Genomic DNA, 25,250 nt, shown 5'->3' with positions numbered 1-25,250 from the left:
GAACACCATTGCTTTAACTATGCGGATCTTTGTTGTCAGTGTGATGTCTCTGCTCTTAACTATTTTATTGAGACTTGTCATTGCTCTTCTCCCAAGGATTAAGTGTCTTCTGATTTCCTGACTGCAGTCAGCATCTGCAGTAATCTTTGCACCTAGGAATACAAAGTCTTTCACTGCTTCTACATTTTCTCCCTCTATTTGCCAGTTATCAGTCAAGCTGGTTGCCATAATCTTGGTTTTTTTTAGGTTTAGCTGCAAGCCAGCTTTTGCACTTTCTTCTTTCACCTTCATCATAAGACTCCTCAGTTCCTCTTCGCTTTCAGCCATCAAAGTGGTATCATCTGCATATCTGAGATTGTTAATGTTTCTTCCAGCGATTTTAACTCCAGCCTCAGACCTCAGTTCAATATGAAAACATTATATAAGAATGAATTACCACCAGAATAGGGAAGGGGGAGCTAATTGGAAAGTAAATGGGAAATGTAGGTTTAAGTTCAATAATTATGCTGCAAAATACGCTGTGAATGTGAACTATGGTTAGTGCAGATATGCTTGGCTAGAGAACCCCAGTTATTGAATGATAAAATATTAAATTTTTCATTGACCGATAGGGATCCCAAATGCCTATTAAATAGAAAAGTAAGTCATTGTGGTGATTTATATCATTTGCATAAAGTTACATCATTTGTATAATGTTGCCACAGCAAATTGCTGTGAATATCATAACATTAAGGTAAAATTAATGTAAATTTAACTACACTACATCATTCAAACTACTCAGATGGAATGGACTTGTCTGTTCTTGCAGGGGGATAGAAATTGGGTCTGTGGCATCCCAGTTCCACTTAATGGAAGGATTATTAAATCAGGGTTTCACTGAATTCTATTAAATCTTAATTATTCGTATAGTATCAAAGCTATGTATATATCATGCATATATTTCATTGCACTATTATTATCAAAAAGGAACTGTAGCAGTATTTACCAACCAAAATGAAGTTGGAATGACTTAATTCTAATTATTTTTTTCAGCCCAATGCTACTGGTGAACAGAAAACAAAACCTACTCAAAACAGTGTCCGGGCTTTAAGGGGACTTGGTCTTTCTCCTGATTTGGTGAGTTTAATATAATCTGCACTAGTACATCTGAAAGAAAAGTACACATTTATATTGTTAGAATGGAAGTGGTTGGTATGTTTATAGTTGTCTCTCACTTGCCATGTCTACAGGGTATTATTTTTACTCAGGCAGTGAATCTGAGTGGGAATTTGCTGATTAAAGTTATAAAAATGTGTTTACTCTATTATAAAAATGCCTTATCTGCTAAATACAGCCAAATAGGTTCACTGTGTTTTTATATTAGATACTGCCTGATTAATGATTAGTGGGAGGGTGGGGGACTTAGTATCTTTGCTTGCAGTGTGGAATATTAGCTGAAATTTTAAACAGAGGTATATACAGGCTATCTGCTTAATGTAATTGCATTATATTTTTGGCTGCCCATTCTGTACCTATTTGTTAGGCAGTGAATAGAAAAAGATATCTTTGACTAAATACTTTCTGGCAAAGGCACTAGATATTACACATTTAACAAGGTTCTGGTATCTAACTTTGCTGAAACAGGACCAACTTCATTTACTTGAATTAGGAGAACCTCCATGACTAAGGGCTAGATTGGGCAAGATCAGAAGCAGCTGGTCTGGGATCCCATGTTTTGTTACATAATAATGCATAAATTTCAACCATTTCTCCCAAAGACAAATGTCTCTTTTAGTTAAAATGCACAGGTAGAAGAAAGAGACATAAGATTTGAACCTTTGGTCTGCTATATATGGCTGTAGTCTTATAGTTTGCAGTTGCTGGTTTTCTGCTCTAATTATGATGTTTCTGATATCTGTAATAAAGCAACTTATCAAGAACTGTTTTCTTGAATCTGTGCCTGGAAGCCTTTTAGTACAAATCTCTTTCTGGGTGAAATCTGAAGATGCACTTCAGATCGACGTGTGCATTAATCTCCAGGTCTGCATGGGACACCTGAGATTCTGCTTCAGTGATTCTATTTGCTAAGAAGGTTTTCTGTGTTAGTAACTAGATGATTTAAAAACAAGATAGGCACGGCATAATATTAAAACAGTATTTCACCCATTCTTAAAAATTGCAAAACATCTCAGGAAGTTTTAGAATCACAGGCATTGTTGGATTGGAGGAGGGAAGGGAATTCAGATTAATTGGTGAGATTTGGAAATTCTGTCATAGGTTATTAGTGTAATAGATTTATTTTTATGAAAGCTGAAACATGCCTTTTCTCCTTTTCTCTTGTAGGAAAAGTACACTTTAAAAGCTTTTTAATTAAGCAAAAATAAAAAAGGAAAGTACTGGTTCTTGGAAACTGTTATTCCACACTGTGTTGCTAAGCTGTATATATCTCTTTTACAGATAGTCTGTAGAAGTACCAAACCCATAGAAATGGCTGTGAAAGAAAAGATTTCAATGTTTTGTCATGTGGAACCTGAACAGGTTTGTAGCATGTTTTTTTTTTAAGTCACGGTTGTACTGTTCTCTGCAATCATTTTCTGTTTTTTTAAAAATATTTTCCTTTTCATATGAGAAAATATGTTGGATAATAGAGGAAAAGAACCAGCTACTCACTGAGGTGATCATGGGGATTAGATCAAAATGAGGGTGGTATGTTATTTAAAAGAATCCAGCAGATGTCAGTGTTGCACTGAAAAATCAGACTTTTAAAAACTTTTCAAAGTTGTCTGGCACTGAAGGGGAATAAAATGATTTCCTGAGCATTATTTTTAGTTCAGAAGTTTTTTTTGGAGGCTGATTTAAAACTGTATTTGACAGAAAATTATTTCTCCTTAATACAGTTAAACATAGCTTCAAATAGATCAAATTTATTTTTTGCTGGAGTTGGCAGTTCTTGAAACTTTTAGCAGTTTTTTAAAAAATTACTATACTCTCCGTGTATTAGAAGAACGTATACAATACGATTATAGAAGTGGCTATGTAATAATTAAAAACACTCAAACAGGGGATTGTAAATCTAAAGTGACCTGGAGTTGAGCTCGACTCCTAGTGTCTCCTTTTCCCCAATAAAGTTCTTAGTAAATGAAGGGATATTTATGCATTAAATGGATGCTGATGACGATAATAATAGTAACATGTGAACTCTTATCTTCATATTCTGTATTCTGCTGCTCAGGTAATTTTGACTCTTCAATCTTGTCCGTGTTTCCTCAGAAATAACCCCCACTGAGTTTTATCCCAGGATAAGTAGAAATAGGGTTGAAGCCTTTGATAATAATTTTAAGCATACTGGGTTAAGACATCATACTAAGCTAATGCTATGATTAGTTGGTTTTTGGCTGACAGTTTTCAAGCCACTGTCAGTAGATTCACAGGTCATGTTAGGATAAAAACATGGGTAGGAATTATGTGTGAAGCAGGCCTACTGATTATGGACTAAGCCCATTCTGTGCATACTATGTCTACTTAGAAATAAATCCCATTGAATTCATAATTCATTCCATAATAGAATTTGTCTGAATCTTTCTTAAATAATTATGCCCTGACCAATGCAAAATAAAGTGGAATTCTTACTTTCCATTACTTATCATTTTTTCATATCACACAGCTGATTCATAATAAGTTTGCAATAAACTACTATTCTGTGATAATTTTCCTCCATATTTCCGCTACTTCTACTTCTTTTAAGTGTTCCCTATTCCCTATTCTCAAGTCAAGGATAGCTGATCCTTTTGTGCTTTTCTCCATCCTCTGAAGGACAAAATTGTCAACAAAGTCAAGAATTTTCTGGAAGGACTATATGGAAGAATTTGTTCCAGCAGATGTTGGGTATCACTTACAGTACTATTTTATATCATTTTAAAAATCTGCAGTTCGTGTTTTGAAAATATTATCCATATCTTCTTGGTTAGGAAGGTGATATTAGATATTTCCAAATGGTAATGCTTTTCTTTATCTCTAGATGCTTATGCTTTGATATGTTCTCCAGTATCATTAGTGTTTCTGAGGAGGTATGGATACTTTTAACATGCATGATAACTCTTCTATTTTTTATTGCTTTCATTACTTTGAACAAATTGTGTCCTTTGCTAGATGAGAGGGCTCTATTATGTCATATTTGCTTTCCTACACTAAAGTTTTAAACTGATTGTGCATCTTTTCTGTATTCTGAGTGGTAGAGTAGAAATAGTAATATAGAGAATGAACGCCGTGAACATTTTGAGCCAATAGTTTTTCTGTTTTAATTGAGAGGTTGAATAGGTTCCATTTCAGCAGCACTCCTTTTTTTTTTTTAATCTGAGGCCCTTACTTCAGGTTTTCTTCTACAGCTCCCATGTGATTCAGTTTAAAGTGTCTTACTGTAATCAAACCCAGCATGCTTTGACCAAGAACATGTTTACCAGTCCTTCTGAGATTCAGTCCATCTCATCCTGGCAGTCTGACATCTAGAGAACTAAGACTATAATCCCCATACCTAAATCACTCCAATTAACAGCATTTGCATCACCAGTCGTTCACCTGAAGTATTCTTTTCCAGTCCTATTCCATGGACTGGAGGGATGAATTAGAACTTCACATTAATTCCCATGGTCCTTAGTTTTCTTTCTAGATCTTCAAAGGACATGGCGATATGGTTGTTAGTGTTCTTTTCAGTATCATTTCTCCCTACATGAATTAGCAAAATGGGATAATTATCAGTGAACTTCATAAATCTTGGAAGCTGATCTATCACATTCCTGCCATTTGCTCCCAGCAGACAACACACTACCCAAGCCAAGACATCTAGTTGGCTTGCTTCAGTTTGTTATAGTAGTGAATTGCCAAATACAATGACTTATATCTTTATATTCTTGCAAGTTGCAGCTATGTCCCTTCCACTTTTTAGGGAGCCACTGTCCTGTTACCTGTTCTACAATGTCTTTCTCTTCCCCAAAGGCTCAGAGCATGTTTCTTCTGTAAGGACCTGATATCTTTTCTGAGTTCCACCAGTGCAGAATATCATCTGTGTCTTTTGCTTCTGATTAACATCTCATCCATTGGATTTAATTCTTTGCTCAATTTCCTTAAGGATACTTGCTTACTTGCCAGTTCTCATAGTACATTCTTTGTTTAATCTGATCATAAAAGATGGCAAAGATAACAAAAAACCAGATAGGAACCAAAAAGAAATGAATTCACACAACCCAACAGGGCTTCACTCACCCTCGCCAAAGGCCTGTGTGAAGAGCCAGGTCTTCAAGGACCTTAGCAACATCAGTACTATGCCATAAAATAATTCATCCTTTTGGAAGAGCAATGTGTAGAGCTTAAGGAAACACCTGTTTATTCATACACACACAAACACAGACACCCCTCATCTTCAGTTTTAAATTTCCACTATTAATAATTGAAATTCATATTTTCCAGGTAATATTCATCCATGACGTTTCTTCCACTTACCGAGTACCAATCCTTTTGGAAGAACAAGGCATAATTAAATACTTTAAAGAGAGGTTAAGCCTACCAATTGATGACCAACCGAGTCACCTTCTTTTCAAATGGAAAAAAATTGCAGATAGGTACAGTTCTTGGTTTGTTACATTGATTTCTCCATTTCCCCTCCAAAATATTTATACCAGCAAATCTTTCTGCAGCACTGAGCAAGAAGGATTTATCAGGCCCCAGGATTTTAAGAGTGGTTTATTTGTGTGTTTCCATAAATAATGTATAATCTGGTGAGATGACATATTAAGGAAGTATTTGCAATATCATTTGATGTTACATACGTTACAATTCCAATGATGCCAAAATGCAAATTATTTACTGGAGAGGTTTCCATGGAAAAATACTGAATAGGAAAGTGTGAGGTAAAAGCACCAATGCTGATTTTTACATTTTAGATCAAGGCAGAGAAGAACCAGTGTGGTGTAGTGATTATGATGCTGGACTGGGAGCAAGGACACTCAGATTTTAATTCTCCCTTAGGCATGAAAGCCAGCTGGGTGATGTTGGGCCGTAATGAGCATCAGACTTTGTGACAAGGTGGCTGAAAAACACTCTCCCTGCCCCCCACCATTGCATCATGCAACCGTTTCACCGTAAGAACCAGGCGAGCTCAGTGCAAAAATAAGCAGAGATTGAAACTATGCAGAAAAATGTTAAGAAAAACAAGAAGTTGAAGCTCAGGGCAGTTCAACCCGGCCAAAGCCCTCATCTTCCCTTCTCTGGAGTCAGAAATGCCAAAAACAAGGAGCAAAAATCAGTGCACCATCTAAAGCACTTACAAAAGTCCTTCATCCAACAAAAAAGGAAGAAAAGAAAATACCCCTATGCTTGACACTTTGCATGGCTCTACCTATGCTGAAGAGAATGGAGGGAAATCATTAAACTCATGTTAATTTTGCTTGCTCATTTTCTCTGAGCTATTGGGAGGGAGCTGCAAAGATGTCACACTATCATTTTATTTGAGAGACTGCCTCTCCCTGGGTACATTTGCCCATCCCATTAAGTCTAGCAGGAAAGGCATGCTCTGGGTCCCATCTGCTAGGGCAGTGTTTCTCAACCTTGGCAACTTTAAGATGTGTGGACTTCAACTCCCAGAATTCCCCAGCCAGCTGGCTGTCTGGGGAATTCTGGGAGTTGAAGTCCACACATCTTAAAGTTGCCACGGTTGAGAAACACTGTGCTAGGGAGTGCCATCTGGCAGGTCCTAGGAAAGGAGGCTTTTCTGTTGTGGAATATCATCCCCCTCCCGGAGATTAGATTGGCCCCACCCCTACCGACTTTTCATAAGGCCTTAAAGACATGGCTTAATTCAGGTGTGCAGTAGAGCCTGTGCAGTGCCTAAGTTGAATATTGCTGATTGTTTATATATCTCAGCTGCCCATTATGTTATATAGTTTTTAATGTTTTTATATGCTTTTAGATTATATTCTTTTCTTTTGTTTTTAGCTGTTGTAAGTTGCCCAACATGGCTGGCTATATACACTGAAGTAATAAATATATAATAAATAATTTCTACCCCCGCCCCAAGCTCGGAAGACTAAGGGTGAGGCACGAATTCTGCCAATAAAAAATAGAGCCTCTGCATCAGGAAAAAAAAAATCCAAATAGCACATCTTTACAGCAGGTTCATTTATACCACACTTGAAATAAATTGATTCAGTTCTTCAAAACATCTAACTGGTGCATAAACCTTGGGTGGAATTTCCTAGTGTAATTCCTCTTTGATATGTTATTCTAAACTGCCCTTTTTTCTCCTGAATCATAATAAATAACTGAAACAGCTTCTTATCTGCAGAGGTATAAATTATTCCAGTTGACCATAATACTATTTACTAATAAATTAGCCATAGAGCTATTTATAAATATGTTTGTGTAGGGCTGTCATTCTCTAAGATGGTTTGAGACATTTTGATGTCTGGCAGAGGAAATCCAAATGGTGATACCACTGCAGCTAAACATATAAAAGAAACTGGAAGGTTTTTGTCTTTTAAAAGTATTTCAGGCATCTGCTAATTTGTCTTTTTAACTTGGAGGGTGAACCTTAATTATAATACAGCTGCTAGCAATCTGTTTACGACACTTAGGAATATGGCTTCCCTTGATTTAAATATGCACACATGTATATCATAATAACTGTAATCCAAATTTATAATGCTTTGAAACCTACTGAAATATTTGGAAATTATATATTAACTGATACTTTATATTGTCAGGTATGAGAGGATGCTAAAGAGCTGTTCTGTTGCTCTAGTTGGGAAGTATACAAAACTGAGTGATTGCTACACCTCTGTTTTCAAGGCATTAGAGCACTCAGCTATAGCAATTAATCACAAGCTCGATCTAATGGTGAGAATCAATCAATTTTTCCCTTTCGTTGTTTCTTTGTGTTTTGTAAGTATCCTGCAATGTTTCTAATGTTTCTTTCGGTACAATGTACTGTTTAAGATCTTTTGCTGATCTTTTGCACTTTTACTAAAGTGGTTTGAGAATGTGGTTTTGTCCTGAAAGTTGTTACAATAATTTCTGTAATGGAATTTCTGCAAGGTAAAGAGAATTCCATGTTCCTGGGAAATATTTTATTTCTTGATTAATATTAATTGATGTATTAATCCTACTCACAACTGTATGCATTAAGAGAATGTTTTTACAGGTGGCTAAGCAGAGCCATATACAGTTAAAATGGATTAGTTGGTAGAAGAATATAATGCATGTATATTTTGGATTGCAATTTAAATGTGTAGAATGCACTGGAAATTTGACTACTAGCACCTGATTTAACATTAGTATTAATATTGAGCTGTTCTATACTTTGCAAGATGTAGATAGCAGATAATAGATACACATCTACTTTATTTTCATCTGACCTATGTACAGATGTATACACATCAAGGCACCCTAGCTCAGACAGGGCTGCTATTTCAACAATAATTGAATAACCTATTTTTTAAATGTACTGTATATTGATTGTAAGAAAAATGCAGGTAGCCTTTCCCAGTCTGATACCCTCTTGATTCCAGTCTGCCATTGCTGGCATATAGTATTCGTTTCTGCTGAAATATGTGATCTGTAATTTGTGTGAATAAAATCAATCAGAAAATGCAACTCCTAGTTCTCCTGATTGGAAATGCAAAATGATGGTGGTGGTGGTGATGATGATGAGTGAATTACTGGAACTTTGAAAGTATAGAAGTGCTGGAAGTGTTATTACTTATGAATGATTTTCAAAACGATTGTAGTTTTAGAAGATGATTAATCATTGCCAGAGAAAATGGTAGTTTTTTTTAACAGATCACTGCTGTGAAATAAAACCTTGTTTTCATTTTATTTGGTGGAAATAAATATCCTATTAAAATATTTAAGCATTGTATTGAAGTTTCCTAGAAGCTAGCATCAGCAAATATTTAATTAACTTAATTACCTTTCTTAGATCAAACTGATTTTTAAATGTAGAAATGGTATCTCTAAAGGGAAATTAAAAGGTCATTTTATATCTTGCATTGCATTATTATGTTGTGAAAAACCCGACCACAGTAATAATAACTGTTAAACTATTAAGTTTAAAAATATAATTTGTTTCAGCTACACAGCTGGCTCCTTTTCTTCTGCTTTGCACTTTGCAACAAAAATGGCAGAGAACATCTACATTTTGTTTCTTTGGAAGCAAAATATTCTCATTCATTTGAAATAGCCTTTCCCTCTTGTTTTATGAATTTCAAAAGCAACCCCTTGAAGCCCATGTTTCATTCAATCTGTACTGTGTAAAAGTGTGTAAAATAGGTAATTACATACTTAATTCAATAGACCCCTAAAACTTAGAGTACAGTCAAGGAACCAGTACTGGAGTAAAATGCTTTGTCAATTTGAAACTTTACCAATTATAAACTATGAAGGTTTTTACTTAGATAATAGTTCCGTTGTGTTTTAAGTATGTGTATATACTGTACATATATTCAAAGTATACCCTGCCTTTTTATTCAAACACATTTTGATGTATTTTCTTAACTAGTACATAGATTCAGCAGACCTTGAACCTGCTATGGAGGCTGAGAATCCAGTGAGATTCCATCAGGCCTGGCAGAAGTTATGCAAAGCAGAGTAAGCAGTAGCTGTTTCTTCAAGTTACATTTCCAATTTCATTATCTTATGTTTCATCATTTTACTTGGTTAATTCCTGTTTATTGTTTTACAAATGAATGCATTTTAATTTTATATACAACCAGCTCAAAACCTGAACGTTTGGTATACCAGTACATAGAGCAACTCTTACTAGGCATTTCTGAAAATCATACCCTTGCTTTTGCTAAAGTATTTCTATAAGGTATCTTGATTTATTTAGTTTTTGCTAAATAAAAGTGTCCTAAACCGTGGATCAAAGTAAGTTATGATAAAAAGCAAACATTTAGTTTATATTTACTGGTAACATTATTATGTGATAAAGAAACTGGTTTGTGCACTGCAGACAAAGATTTTTAAAAATTGTCCTTAGTACGAGGTCACACATTAAGTAACATAATGGTATGTTTGAAATAATTAAACTGATAAAATGTTAACTACATCCCAAAAGATAAAAAAACTTAGATAAAACACAAAAGAGCTTTTTATGTTTTATCTATCAGTAAAAGTATAGAACAGATACACATAAGTCTGTAATCTAAATTATTGAGCTCATGTGTCATGCTTGTATTTTGTACTGTATATTATTTCAGTTGCATATTAGTACCTGGAGGCTTCGGCCATAGGGGAACTGAGGGAAAACTTCAAGCCATTTCATGGGCAAGAAAAAAGAAAAAGCCTTTTCTTGGTAAGAATTTACACAGGGATTGGAGTGATTTTAGTCGTGCATAATTGATGCATTTGTGCAAGGCCAAATTCCCAGGCTTCACTTACGAGTCTCTAGTTTCGAAGCAGAAATGCCGGCTCAGAAGCATGTTTTTCCTTAGGGCACTTCATGTGGAGTACGGCAGGAGGCTCTCTCCTACAAAGGTTCTGGGGAGCTTTGGTTGCATTGGCTTCTACTTCAGTGGAAATACTGCACAAGCAGTTTTGCAGCTTGTCCTCTATTGGTTCAGAACAAGTTGATTTCCAACTTCTCCATCTCCTGCTAGGGGATAAGGTGGCACTCTATCTTGCCGCCATCTTCTTGACCTGCACAGCCTCAATGAGGAGCAGCTTTGCCATTTCCCCAATGAAGGGGTGGTGGGAGGATAATTATTTTTTTAATGAGGAGGAGGAGGAGAAGACAAAGGCAGACATAAGGCATTGGCTGGGTTCCTGGTGCCCTCCTGTTGGCTGGAGAAATAGCATGCAAAGAGCAACTTCCAATCAGTGTCCTACTTCCTGGGCAATCACCAGTCATGGAGTAACAAAACTCTTTTCATCCCCTCTACCCCAAAAGGAAATAAAATAATTATTGATAATTGATATTTTCCCCCAGGTTTTTCTGCTTATGGATTTGTCTGGCAATTTACAAAAAGCGTGGGAGTTTGCCATAATGGGTGACTCTTCAAAGAAAGTTTGTCTAGCTCTTATCGCAAGCTCCTAGTGTAATGAATGCCTATTCTAAAACACTCTCAGACTCATGAGCAGGAATGCAAAGATATCTGATTTATTCAAGAATAGTATGCAGGATCACAAAGAAAGCTGAGAATGATAAAAGCGCGCCAAAGCAAACTAAAAACCCTCGGTACAAATGAGATCCCTCCCCCCGTAGAATCTTCCCAGGCTCACAATCCCAGGTGCTCCTAACGGCTTCTGATGGTCTGCGGGAAAAGTCCTTGAACAGAGCACATAACCCAAACACATTCCATTGAAATGAACATAGATACAAGGTTTCACAGCAGCTCCCTCCCAAACAGAAACGCGCGTCAGCGCCATGGCATGTGAAACGTTATGATGTATAGTGCACATTGAAACAGTGAACATGACACCTAGTTGCTTTCTAATAATAAAAAATATGCAAGGGCCAGTCACATGATTAACCTTGTGCCTAAGAGGAAGAGAGATGAGGACCAAATATTAGAGCAGCTAGACAAATGGGGCAGAAGGAAGGATAATATTGGGAAGTGATAAGTAAGAGATATGAGGAGGGTATTAAAGATACTAGATGCACAAGAACAAAAAATTTAAGAAGGAAGGATAGGTACAATCTATTAGATTGATCTGGATTTGAACTAAAGGCACTCCCTCTGTCTTATGGATGTATAGGAAGTCAGCACATTTTATTTTTAAATTTATGCTCCACTTTTTCACTCTTGAGGTCACAAAGCAACTACATATGTTCTGTTTCTTGGCCAGAAAAATACATATAAGTACATATATACAATTGTGTAATTTAATCACTTTTCTGTTACTTATAGGAGTTTGTTTGGGAATGCAGCTGGCAGTAGTGGAATTTGCAAGGAACTGTCTAAACTGGCAAGGTGTGCACTTATCAATGTTACTTTATATCTAATTATCTGGGAGTGAGCCCCACTCAACTTAGTAGTAGAAATCTAAGTAAGTGTAAGTTCTGTAAATGAAGAAATCTCCACTTACAGAAGGGCTTTGTCCTTAGCTGTATTCACCAATTAATCAGACTGAGGGAATAAAGTAAGATAATTTTATTCAGCAGGATTATTATATAACAGGTTCCCTCCCTGGGCAAAGTGGGACAGGAAGGAACCTAGAAAAACAACATTGTTTCATACAGGATTACAGAGTTCTCATTATTTTTCAATAGCCAGGAAACAGGGAACTGACTCCCAGGAAACAGGGAACTGTTCTCTAATGTTTTATTGCTAATACATAACAGTAATCCTAACAAACTGAACAAGCGTGGAAAAAACCCAGCCATATAAACCCCGCAGGTTAAGGCGGTCCCGATCTGTGTCTCTTTGAATGGCTGACCAATTCCTCAGTGCTACGCATGCACTTAACAGTCTGGAAAGGAGCCCCCTGCTCGCCATCCTTACTCATGACAATAATACTGAAAAGCCAGTGAGAAGAACATTTTAATCCTCAGAACTGACAGACTTTACATCAGTGTTTTAATTAAGTGTTTTGTTTTACAGATGCAAATTCAACAGAATTTGACCCCAATACAAAGAATCCTGTTGTAAGTATTGATTCCTCCTTGTGTTTAAATAGGTATTGGATTCTGTCCAGATTTGCTCATTCCTGATTAGACCTGTTGAATCAACTTAGTCAAGATAGGCATCACTAATTCCAAGGAATCTGTTGTAAGCATGGCTAAGGGTGTTTCTAAATAAGTCATTTTTTGTGCAATGATCTTGCCTTGAATTTTATGAGAGGTCCAAATGACCTGATTTTCCACTTGTAACCATACTATTTTCTTTCTAGTTCTTGCTTTATTTTTCTTACTACTAACTAAATAAAACTAATGTTTGGACAAATCTGTTTAAAAGCTGTTGAAGAATAGTAAATAAATGCAGTAGACCACCCATCATTTCATTTTTACATGAATACATCATTTAAAGCAGACACTTAAGCCAGATCAGTTGCTTAAGAAGTGACAAACAACTATGAGTGGATGCTGCTCGCATCTTTCAAAGTCACACATAACTGTAGAATACGCACGCTCTACTTTTGAAAGCACTGTTAGCTCAGAAAATAATGAATGGTTTGGATGTGATACACCAAACTGAAGATTTGAGTTCTGCTACTTAAATACAGAACTTTTGGAAACTTACCTTTAACAAAACAATATATTTATATTTTAAAAAATAACAGTGTAATAGATTGGATAGAGAAAAGTATTTTACTCAAGAAGTTATTAGACAGTAATATATCTTTGTTCATCGCTTGAGGTAAGCAATGAAATAACTGGTTAGTAAATTCAAGGCTAATAAAGAAAGTGCAATGTTGCACAATGTATAACTAACACATAGTATAAATCAGTACAAAACAGGCTTGTGTCTGTTAGGTTGGGATGTAAAATGATCAATGGCTAGTCATTATAATGAAATATCTCTTATGTTCAGAGAGTACTGACTACAACTTGTGTAATTCCCAATTAACTATATGGCTTGGAGATGTATAAACAGTCTCTAAAAGTTTATTGGACTAGCTCTCAAGCCACAACCTTCGTGATGTAGCTTGGTTGAGATGAGGTCTGGAGACATCTGCCTGACTCATATTTGTTATGTAAATATTTTAGATTCACTCTTAAATCCATTAGGATGATGTTTTACCAATCACCAGACATGTATGGTTTTAAATAAATATCAGTCTTTATTCAGTATTTCAGTTTGCTTTTACAAAGATTCTTTGTACAAATGTAAACATTTTATATGTCCATTATAGATTAGTTCTGAGATCTTAAGTTTACTCTGCCTCCATCACCCTCTTTACAGGATTCTTTAAGAGACCAAACCAGATAGCCCAGCTATGTTAGATAATCCAGCCATACTACTTAGCTTGGTCAACAGTGCTTTGACATCGTTAAAGTTGGCTTTTCCATCTTTATCAACATCAGCATATTTGGCAATGTCATTAAGACTCAGGGAACCCTGTAAGTTTGGAGATAGAAAGTGACAATAAAGCAATTATTTTGTATAGTCAGTTTCAGAGCAGAGGAAATGACAGAGTAAATAGAATTTATTAACTTTCAGCTGAATTTATACACAAGATCAGTTTGAATAATTGGAAATAACATTTTAATGACTATATGCTGGATATATGTGTAAAAATGTTTTTTTTTTAATATGGATTACTGTATTTTTTTATAAAACCCACTATATACATAAGCCATAGGCCTGTGTTTACTTTTTCATCTTTTTCTGGACTGACAGGATGGATGCCAGGGCACATACTACTGAACATTTGGGGAGTCTTTGAGGAAATATTTAATGACTTAAATTCCTAGAGCACATTTGCGTTATTCTAAGTATTAGGATGATGTTTTGTAATTTTTCATTGCTGTCCATGACTTTCTTGCAATTATCCTACAGTTCTTCCTTCTAGTCATTTGCGGAGAACAATCCTTTTCATGAAATTATTCTTCTATCTTTTCAAATAAGTCATTGTTTTAGTAACTGTATATCAGTCAAGTTCCATGTCTGTAGTTATATCAGATTACAGAGTAATCTTAGAGATCATAACTAAATACACTGTTTTATAATCCAATCAGCAGTGTTTTATATTTTGCTTACAGAAACTATGGAAAAGTTAATTAATCGTATGCTAGTTGAGAAACATTTTGACTGAGAAATGTTCATTATTGAAACCATTGCGTCATCTAAATTGCAACTTTAAAATGAGAACAATTTTTGATAGTAAAAACAATAGACATTGTCAGTTCATCCGGGTTAACTTTTTAAAAAAATAAATGTATTTTGCTAAACATGACTTTTTCAAGCCAAAATTGGCATACTTTTCACACATTAGTAACTGATTTCTATAAATAGCCATTACAGAATAAATCTAACAGAGGCCAGTCGTATTAATTTCAGTGTATTACAAACCCCATAGAAACGGTATTATACTGAATGAATCTCTTGCATCTTTTAATTACTTATTTCCATGTTCCTATCTCTCCACTTTTGCCCAATCACATTTGAAGCCCAAAAAACCTCAGCTGGATCATGGCTACACTTGACTGAGTCTGATTTATTTCAGAAAATGCAACAGATTCACTAAGGTGCTATCTGAAAGGAGTTGCAAAATTAGGACATTAGGATTAGTGTAATTGTCACTACAATTTTAAAATGACTTACCAAAAGTTTTGGGAAGTGATTTTGCAGCAAACTTTGAAGTCCAGACATGGAAAGCAGATTAGAACTACCCTCTTTCAGAGCATATTGTGTGAAAAGCTTTAAAAGTTCTTCACTATTAAATGCTTCCATGTTTTAGTATACTGCAAAACTGTAAAAGAAAACCTGAAGTTTGATAATTGTAGGTAAAAGATACATCAATTTCATTAGATGTCTGATATTTGCCTATTTGTGTCAATAACAATTATGATGTAGGAATTCATTTTAATTTTTTAGTTTTATTTGTGCAAAAATAATTATAAAACAGTTGAATAACAGGTAAAATTCTAATATGGGAAAGAATATTTTATTTTCTACAGAGCTTTAGCACTTAATTCTTTAAGAAGTTTTGCTAGGAAAAATAAAGATAACTTTTTATGATCAGTTCATTCTAAAAGTTTACATTTCTAGAATGTCTGCAAACATTTGAAAATAGATATATAAATCATATTTACCCAATCACCAAATCCAGAAGCTTTCCAAGTGCAACCTAGAAAAAAGTTCTTTATTACGGCACCTTTTATAGGTTTTGACTTCTCCTACTCCACCCTGCTTTGGAATTTGCTCTTTGCTGACGGGTATTAAACATGTTATTACTTAAACAATCACTTACAAATATAGACACTGTATTCCTCCCATCTGGCTAAGTATGTAATGTTTCAGAGGTAAATTTGGTAACAGTGTAGTTATATTTATATACTGCTGGATGGAACACTGTTACATTTTTTAAAGCTGCTCACACTTCATTAGGTTTTCAAATTGTTTTGGTTTGGCTGTATATTAAAATGCCTACTTTATCCATTACCCACTATTAACATTGTCAGTAAAGGATATATTAATTTCTTTTGCTCCATTCATACCTGTAACTCAGATTCCTCTCATATGGGTATGTAATGCCAGACTTTTATATATTACATAATCTAATACATGAAGGCACTGTGAATTCCCATGTTCTTCAGAATTTTCTGAATGGGAGTAACCTTATAAAGATTATTAAGATATCAGATAATAAGATGGTTCTTTCTTAGTTGGATTGGCATGTAAACAATGCAAGCATACAAACAAATTTTCCTATTGTATAATTACATCTATTAAAAAAGAAAAGAAAAAGGTTTCTAAGCGAGTGCTCTGATTCGTCACTAAAAAAGCAATTCTTGTAATTATAGGCATTTCTAGTGGAATTAGAAAGATCTAATAGAAAATTCTTTTGCTGATTAATTCATTAGTAGGTCAGTCATTTATAAAGTGTTGAGCTGATCTGTGTTATGGATCCCCAAATATTTTTGGGCTGATAGTCACATTAGGAATTTTAAAAGCTGCCAAGGGCACTCTTACTGCCACAGGGAAGGGCTTGCTCATTGACAAATAATTACTGTATTGGACTTGACAGGTCGCAAAACAAAGTGTGAAAATTTGGGATTCAGTTTTTATTCCTTTCTCTTCTTTCATAACTTTTCATCATAATTATTTGTATCTCTGCGCAATATTTTGAATACATGCTGTCATATATTTTATTTATCCTTTTCTGATAATCGACTTTGCTGGAAGAACTTCAGAGAAAATACTGTAACTTTGAAATTATTGGAAACTCCTTTTATGAAATGATATCAGAAGACAGGTCAGTTAGCAAAAGAAGAAGATGAGGAGGAAGATGCCACCTGAAATGTGTGTTCATGCTGGAGATTGGAGAGTTAGTAGATAGGAAGAAGTTATTTAGAGAGGAACAACAGGGACATATCCTCTAGTAATGAAATTAGTTTTCAACTTTAATTATGTTGTATAACCTGTGAAAGTTATACTGACTTCATTGGTTAGAATGCTGATCTTAGTAGATTTGATTTCAAATCCAGTTAACATACACTTACTGAGATTGGATGATATAAAAAAGAATAAACTCAGGTTCAATAACCGCCTCTTGTTTCCTGCTGCCCTGTTCCTCCTAGGTCCAAAGGATACCTGAGCTATGATGGGTTGAACCAGATACATATGCTTACCTTTCTTTTGAGATATAGTTAGCAGGTTTTGAAATTTCCAGGCAATGAATTGTTACATTAAGGCCTCTTGAATCAGCACTATGTATGCATGATCCCACATCACCATTGGTGCTCATCAGCTCAGCTATTTTATTTCTGTGATACATTTCAACTCATGTTTTATTTTTTCTTCTGCTACAGTAAAGCTTTGGAAGGCTTGTGGCATGATGGTTTCCCATTGATGGGAATTGTTGCACTGTCATGTTTCCTAGTAAACTACAGCCTCTTTGCTTAACCTGCAGAGGACCAGCTACCATAGCATCTTCTCATGACTCTTTATATTCATCAAAATATATTGGAGACTTTGCAGTCCTACTTCAAAAAGTACTGCTGTGAATTTTTTAATAAATCACTGAATAAATATATACAATATGAAATAAAAATGACAAGCAGGTCTAGGGAACTGACTGATTTTCTTGAATTGCAATCTCCGATTGGTCAGCTGGAAGGAAACCTGATTGGCTCATAGCATTCTCAGCATTTCAAGAGCTGATGTCTCAGAGACAACAGTGGGGTGGTTTCAGATGCTTGGAAGGAATTTGGAAATGGAAACATGGTCATGTGGAAATGCCCCAAACTGCAAGTTACTGTTTATGTGAGGGGAACTGGTAGTTTCTGTAAATGCTTTCTACTTGAGCTTAAATTACTGGTTGCAAAAGAGAATCTGTTTATTTTGACAATGAGGGAACACTACCATAGTTGTCTTATGCATGTCTGGGCACTGATGTGTTGATAAGTGCCTTGTGTTATATCTAACCTGCATCTAAACACCTCCACATTTCTCATAAGGTGTGTGCTTATGAATTGGGTGTGTGCATTACACCCAGGCAACTGAATGCCTTGCCTGAAGCATTAGGATATTTCATTCTTAATTTTCTTAAGAGGAATACAGGAACTTGTATTCTTTCTTTTCATTTCTTACATATTTCCTTCAGCTTTGTTAATTGACAATATTTGAAAATGTACTATTTAGTTGCAGACAGTTGTTCACTTTACATGCTCTGAATCTTACATGCATTGCTGTGCTTTATCCTGTCTACTTGTAATGATACATGTCTTCCAAGCTGAATAAATAAATACGTTAGCCAAGATATATTAGCTCATCCATAAATACCATTCAAACACTAAGAAATGTGGTCTTGTTGGAAACCACAGTGGTTTCAAGGAGATTTTGGTCAGGAAAAAAGAGCTTCTAATAAAAAAAACCAAGAATATGTAATATGTTGTTGTTTATCCGTTTGGTCGCTTCCGACTCTTCGTGACTTCATGGACCAGCCCACAGAGCTTCCTGTCGGTCGTCAAGACCCCCAGCTCTCCCAGGGACAAGTCCGTCACCTCCAGAATATCATCCATCCATCTTGTCCTTGGTCGGCCCCTCTTCCTTTTGCCTTCCACTCTCCCTAGCATCAGCACCTTCTCCAGGGTGTCCTGTCTTCTCATTATGTGGCCAAAGTATTTCAGTTTTGCCTTTAATATCATTCCCTCAAGTGAGCAGTCTGGCTTTATTTCCTGGAGGATGGACTGGTTTCTTTTTTCACCTTCATCATAAGGCTCCTCAGTTCCTCTTTGCTTTCAGCCATCAAAGTGGTATCATCTGCATATCTGAGATTGTTAATGTTTCTTCCAGCGATTTTAACTCCAGCCTTGGATTCCTCAAGCCCAGCATGTTGCATGATGTGTTCTGCATACAAGTTGAATAGGTAGGGTGACAGTATACGGCCCTGCCGTACTCCTTTCCCAATCTTAAACCAGTCCATTGTTCCATGGTCTGTTCTTACTGTTGCTACTTGGTCGTTATACCAAGTTTCCTCAGGAGGCAGACAAGATGACTTGGTATCCCCATACCACTAAGAACTTGCCACAACTTGTTCTGGTCCACACAGTCAAAGGCTTTAGAATAGTCAGTAAAACAGAAATAGATGTTTTTCTGAAACTCCCTGGCTTTTTCCATTATCCAGCAGATATTGGCAATTTGGTCCCTAGTTCCTCTGCCTTTTCTAAACCGAACTTGTGCATCTGGCAATTCTTGCTCCATGAATTGCTGAAGTCTACCTTGCAGGATCTTGAGCATTACCTTACTGGCATATAAAATGAGTGCCACTGTTCGATAGTTTGAACATTCTTTAGTGTTTCCCTTTTTTGGTATGGGGATAGAAGTTGATTTTTTCCAGTCTGATGGCCATTCTTGTGTTTTCCAAATTTGCTGGCATATAGCATGCATTACCTTGACAGCATCATCTTGCAAGATTTTGAACAGTTCAGCTGGGATGCCGTCGTCTCCTGCTGCCTTGTTATTAGCAATGCTTCTTAAGGCCCACTCAACCTCACTCTTCAGGATGTCCGGCTCTAGCTCACTGGCCACACCATCAAAGCTATCCCCGATATTGTTACCCTTCCTATACAGGTCTTCTGTATATTCTTGCCACTTTTTCTTGATCTCTTCTTCTTCTGTTAGGTCCTTGCCATCTTTGTTTTTGATCATACCCATTTTGGCCTGGAATTTACCTCCAATGTTTCTAATTTTCTGGAAGAGGTCTCTTGTCCTTCCTATTCTCTTGTCTTCTTCCACTTCCATGCATTGCTTGTTCAAAAATAATTCCTTATAATAACAATTATCTTGTTATTAGCAATGCTTCTTAAGGCCCATTCAACCTCACTCTTCAGGATGTCTGGCTCTAGCTCACTGACCACACCGTCAAAGCTATCCCCTATATTGTTATATGTAATTGTATATATTTTATATATTGTATATATATGTTATCTGTTGTATATATATGTTATATGTAATATAACTAATGTTAAATGTTAAGTATGTTTTATCAAAATTCTCCACCCAATAAATATCCTGGAGCCTTGCATTTTTTAAAACTATCAAATATCAATAATACGTAAACCAACTACGGGGACTTCTGGTGGGGACATGGTGGACTGAACACCTGTGCCCACCAGCTCAGCAGGCAGAACTGACAATGTGGCAGGTTTTGGGGTTCAGCCAGGAGTGTTTTTCCGGAAAAAGGAAAAAACCTGGAATCACCCCATTTGTCCTCCAGACAGCTGCTTGCAGCCAGAAGATCGCAAACAGCATTCGTGCTCAACTGGTAAGAGCTAGCCAGGAGGCTGGGACGTCATCATTTTCCAAGCTGCACTGTAGCCTTAAAGGGATGCTAAGACCAGCCATACCATTTCTAAATCACCCAATTTATATTTCTTTTAAGTATGCTTACCCTAAGAGAAGCTTTCTACAGCAAGGAGAAGCGGGTTCTCTTGGTGCTTATTGTTATTTTGGGGATCAGGTTTTTTTTTTAATTAAGCTTTGGACTTTGTTTTCCATTCAAATATTAAGGAGGATTGAGAGTAAATAATTGTCTCCCTGTTATTATTTTTGTACTAAATTTGAAGATATTAGCATTTTCCTACACGTTGAATCAGCTGTTTTGAACTTTCAGTTTTCTGCTTCTACTTTCCCTGGGGAACTGTCTGCATATCTCACTTTAGCTTATGTAAACACATTCTGGAATTCTTTCATATATTCAACTTTCGCTGTTTAGGCTCCTAGGGGGTGACATAATTTACTGCGTGAGACATGGAGGATTTTAAACAGACTTTCTCTGGCTTCCAACAAGATTTTAAACAGATTCTTTCTGATTCCTACCAAGTTTTTATGCAAGGCATTTAGTATATTGTGGAAAATATGAGGTCTAAATTGTGTCATCTGGTTGGGGATGTCATGGATGAAACTGAGGAATTTAACAGTGACAGAAATGTCTCTTCTAAGAGTGAGATTGGGACTTCTGTTGAAATGCTGGATCCGATCCGAAGATCGGATACTTGAGTTGAAGAAATTAAAGGGAGAGAATGAGTTGCAGGCCATAAGTGAAATTGATCTTCTGATGGAACGCCATGGAAAAGAAAGGGTTATTATGTATGGGAGGTCTCCTAAAGAAAAGTCAGAGTCTTTGAAGGGGGCAGTTGGGCTATTCGATTTTTTTAAATAAAAAAGCTCTGTGCGCATTGGGATATGTAAATGCTCTGGTTTATTTTGAAGTGGGATAAGGGTTTAAGAATATTTATCTGGATTGCTTTTAGGGTTTGGCTGATTTCATTTAACTTTGGATTAAGATTATTTGGCTGATTTCACTTAACGATTTGGATTAAGGTATAATAAAAAATAATGTCTGGTTTGGGGTTTAATATGATTAAGATTATTAAAATTGTATTATCAAGTACAATGGCAGACAATTTATATGTTTTTTAGTAGACAGGAATGTATAGAGTAGTAGGAAGGAAATAATTAAATGTTACCTTTTGGGGGTGGAGTTGATTAGGAGGTTTTTATATATTTTTTCTTTTAATATAAGGGGAGGAAGCAACTGTATTTAGTGATTTTTATAATGTGCCAATGGAATGATTTATAGAAATAATATGATTTTGGTTTAATATAGAGTAAGGGATTGATTATGGGAAATTGTTGTATATCCTTGCTGTTAAAAGCCAAAAGTCACCTCTTTTTGTAATTTTGAAAAAATTTCTCTTGTGTTTTTACACTTTTTTAGTTTTTTTCTTTGTAGTTTTTTGTTTTTCTGTAGCTTTTATCTTTGCTTGAAACTTAATAAAATTCTTATTAAAAATAATACCATAAACAACTACACTAGATTAGAAAATGTTTGGGGTAGTTTTTTTATATCTCAACATATGTAGCCCAAAGAACTACATATGATGGTTTATTTCAGCAAGCTAAGATGGATGAGACCTGGTTAGTACTTGGATGAAAACCCATGAAGAAATCCCAGGCCTAGAAGCTAGGATGGATGGATGGATGGATGGATGGATGGATGGATGGATGGATGGATGGATAGAGCGAGCAATAACAAACTGCTTCAATACTGTTCCTAACTACATTAATAACACAATACAAATAATATAATACTAAGTTCCTATATAGATCTGTGTAATATTTCATAATAGCATGAAATAGCAGCTCTGGGTTAACCAATGAGCCATGAATTAGTTTTAACAGCATCAGCTTGCTGATCCTTCAGATGATTTGATTATTCGTGTTCAAGGGATGCCATCGACTGCTTTGGGCTATCATTTTCCAGATGCTGCTGTTAGTACAATATTATTCCATTCTTCCAGATACTTCTCAACTGGAGAATACCTTTTAGCAATGACATGCTCACCCATCTGTTTTTATTAAGTGAAAGCACAAATATTAGCTTGTTGGTAAAGATAATGAAGCCTCAATAAGAGAAGATGGATTCACTGTGTTTTAGAGGGATTTATGATATGTCTCCTTTGTACTTAACTAATTATTATTCAGTCTCTGATAAAGCAGTTGGGTAGGCAGCTTATATAAATAAATGATGTCATTCCATGTTTACCAGGAAGAGAATGATTCCCCTAGATTCTGTACAGCAAAAATTTTAACTGATTTTAGAGCAGAGACTTCCCATGTTGTCCTAGGTTACTCCCAGGTTACTGAGAGGAAAACTACTTTTAGTGAGTCCCAAAAATTTTTCCAGGCATTTTTTGCAACAGTGCAAAAAAAAAAAAAGGGTGTGTGTGTGGTGGGCTCTTCCATCAGTTTATATGATACCTCTTTTGGAGCAAATTTGCGTGTTATAAAATTTCCCTCAAGAGCCATTTTGATGTAGTGGTTAAGATACCAGGCTAGAAACTGGGAGACTGTGAGTTCTAGTCCTGTTTTAAGCACAAAGCCACTAGGTGACCTTAGGCCAGTCACTCTCTCTGCCCTGAGAAGGAGGCAATAGCAAACCACTTCCAAAAAACCTTGACAAGAAAACTGCAGGGACTTGTCCAGGTAGTTGCCATGAGTCAACATTGACTCAAAGGCATGCACATGCGCACACATACACACACAGACAATGTCCCTCAGAGTTTATATGAAGGTTTTTTGCTTTGTTCCCATTTCTTTGGGCTTTTATGTTGCAACATAATAGTATAAAAGGGCTGGGCATCCTTCAGAAATGATTCTGAAGAAATGCTTTGGAATTCTTATGAGCACAGTACCTCTCTGCTACTAATGAAAGTAGCCCATGTTTTTACAGGGGGGAAAAATGTAGTTGCTTTAAAAACCAGAGTAAGCTCTGTGATGCAGCTACAATGTTTGTAGGCAGACTGCTCGCTTTTGTTGATCTTATGTAAGTCTTTCTCAGTATTCTTCTGGCTGTTGGAGCAGGATAAGAATGTGGTAAATAAATAAAAAGCAATCTTTGACACATTGGGAGTGTGGATATTCATAACAATGCTCATTCAAGTCTTACTTGAATGGTTGGATATTTGAATGGGTGTCTCCTTCCCCAGGCAACGATATGAACTAATTGTCTTACAAGACAACCTGTATCTTTGGGCAAATAGCTGCATTCAGAATTTTCAGATGATGTGATGAATGCTGTGGCTGGAAGTGTGTGTGTGTGTCTTGATTGTTGAAAAAAACAGTTGTGTTAATGACAAACCCAGTCACAGAATAAAAGTAGGATAGGACAGAGTGCCAAGGGATAGGCTGTTCTTGTAAACATCAGTACCACAGGCATTACATTGGAAATCCAAGCCTTACATAATTCACGTGGCATTCATGTTTCATTAGAAGATAGTATGCGAAATGAATGTATGTCGAGGTGGGATATGTTAAAATTTGTATTATCATCGATTAGCATAGGCATAACTTACAGATTCACTAACCTTCTACTAACTTCCCCTACTTTCCATTAACTTTCCTTATTCCCTCACTACACAATTACAGCAGAAGGAGTCTGGCAGCATAGTTGGTTGTTGTTTTTTTACAGATTTTATAAGACATCTTTATTAAAAGGCATAAGCAGTTTTTGGCTCCTGTAGATTCGTATGACTCTCCTACAATGATTTGACAGTGGCTGTGGCTTATTTTTTCTGTAGTGATTTCATAAATTCTGAGAAATGTGTAAGAATTAAAACACTAGAGAGAAAAGGGTGCGGTAAAACCTTGATTTACAGGGCCAGTTATGGAGAAGGATATCCATTAAAGCTGAATATCCATGAAATGGTAAATAAGGTTTTGTGTATTTATTTATTTAGCCAAAACAAACCCCACACTTTTACATGAGACAATGAAGTTTATTTAACTTTACTCATTGGTTTGCAGTGCCCAATTTTTACTGAGTCTTGTAAGATGGTGCTTATATATGATCTTCTCCCAAACAGCATATAAGTGGGGAAGATAAGGTGAGACTTCATGATCAGAGGAGGAGTCAGTAAAAAAAATCACATCAACACATCACAACTTTATTAGAAGGGTTGGCAACTCTGTCGCTTTCTGTCATCATCTGGTATCAAGGATCTCTATCATCCTATAGTGTTGCCACTTACCAATCTTCTGTGGTATTCTGTGGTATTCACTGATCTCATTTCCTTCAAACTGCAAGTTCATATCAATGAATTAAAACAGTTTTTCTAGTTATTTGCCAATACTGGTATTCTTTTAGCTTTCCAAGGTGCAGTGAAATTGAAAATTGCTGACTGTAACTTATAGTTTCTAAGGTTTTCTGGATGTGTGGCCCTCTTTTGCCTCTCTCTTTGTCAGATTCATCCTCCAACACACCTATCAGTTTATCCCAAAATCTCTTCCTATAAAATCTTTCAGTTGCCAGAATAATTCCCTGGTCCGTAGGTTGGATAACTGAAGTTGTATTTTTTTGGCAAAATTGCGCACTTAAATTTTACATCTTTTGTGCACAATTTTTTTGGATGAGTGAGAACACTGTCCACAGTTGGGAGAGCTTTCACATTTGAAGGGATGTTTTCAACACCTCATTTTGATGTCTTCTGACTTCTGGGACAAAGAGATTGAAGAACCAATCCTAACATGCTGAGATAAACTGTGAATCATAATATGCAACTAAGAGTTGATGTGTGGTAGATTTCAACACTTTGGGATGAAGTGACTTATTAG

At 36.0% G+C, this 25,250-nt stretch overlaps 1 protein-coding gene and 1 long non-coding RNA gene across 4 annotated transcripts in view; one reads left to right on the top strand and one right to left on the bottom strand.

Moving 5' to 3' along the window:
• Positions 1–25,250, top strand: part of CTPS2 (CTP synthase 2) — an 83,158-nt gene that overhangs the window by 28,610 nt on the left and 29,298 nt on the right. For all 3 annotated transcript variants that reach the window (XM_063305131.1, XM_063305132.1, XM_063305133.1), the window contains exons 6-13: positions 1,033–1,116; positions 2,437–2,517; positions 5,443–5,594; positions 7,734–7,866; positions 9,527–9,615; positions 10,227–10,321; positions 11,877–11,939; positions 12,570–12,613. In XM_063305131.1, coding sequence (XP_063161201.1) covers positions 1,033–1,116; positions 2,437–2,517; positions 5,443–5,594; positions 7,734–7,866; positions 9,527–9,615; positions 10,227–10,321; positions 11,877–11,939; positions 12,570–12,613 — 741 coding nt within the window. The remainder of the gene's footprint in view (positions 1–1,032; positions 1,117–2,436; positions 2,518–5,442; positions 5,595–7,733; positions 7,867–9,526; positions 9,616–10,226; positions 10,322–11,876; positions 11,940–12,569; positions 12,614–25,250) is intronic.
• Positions 13,727–15,753, bottom strand: LOC134498308 (uncharacterized). Its single transcript, XR_010068020.1, has 3 exons — positions 15,725–15,753; positions 15,234–15,381; positions 13,727–14,027 (listed from the first exon to the last, which is right to left on the bottom strand). It is a non-coding gene; the product is annotated as an uncharacterized LOC134498308 (long non-coding RNA).

The sequence above is a fragment of the Candoia aspera genome, chromosome 5, assembly GCF_035149785.1.
Source record: "Candoia aspera isolate rCanAsp1 chromosome 5, rCanAsp1.hap2, whole genome shotgun sequence".
Lineage (NCBI taxonomy): Eukaryota > Metazoa > Chordata > Lepidosauria > Squamata > Boidae > Candoia > Candoia aspera.
This window is presented reverse-complemented; position numbering and strand designations above follow the sequence as displayed.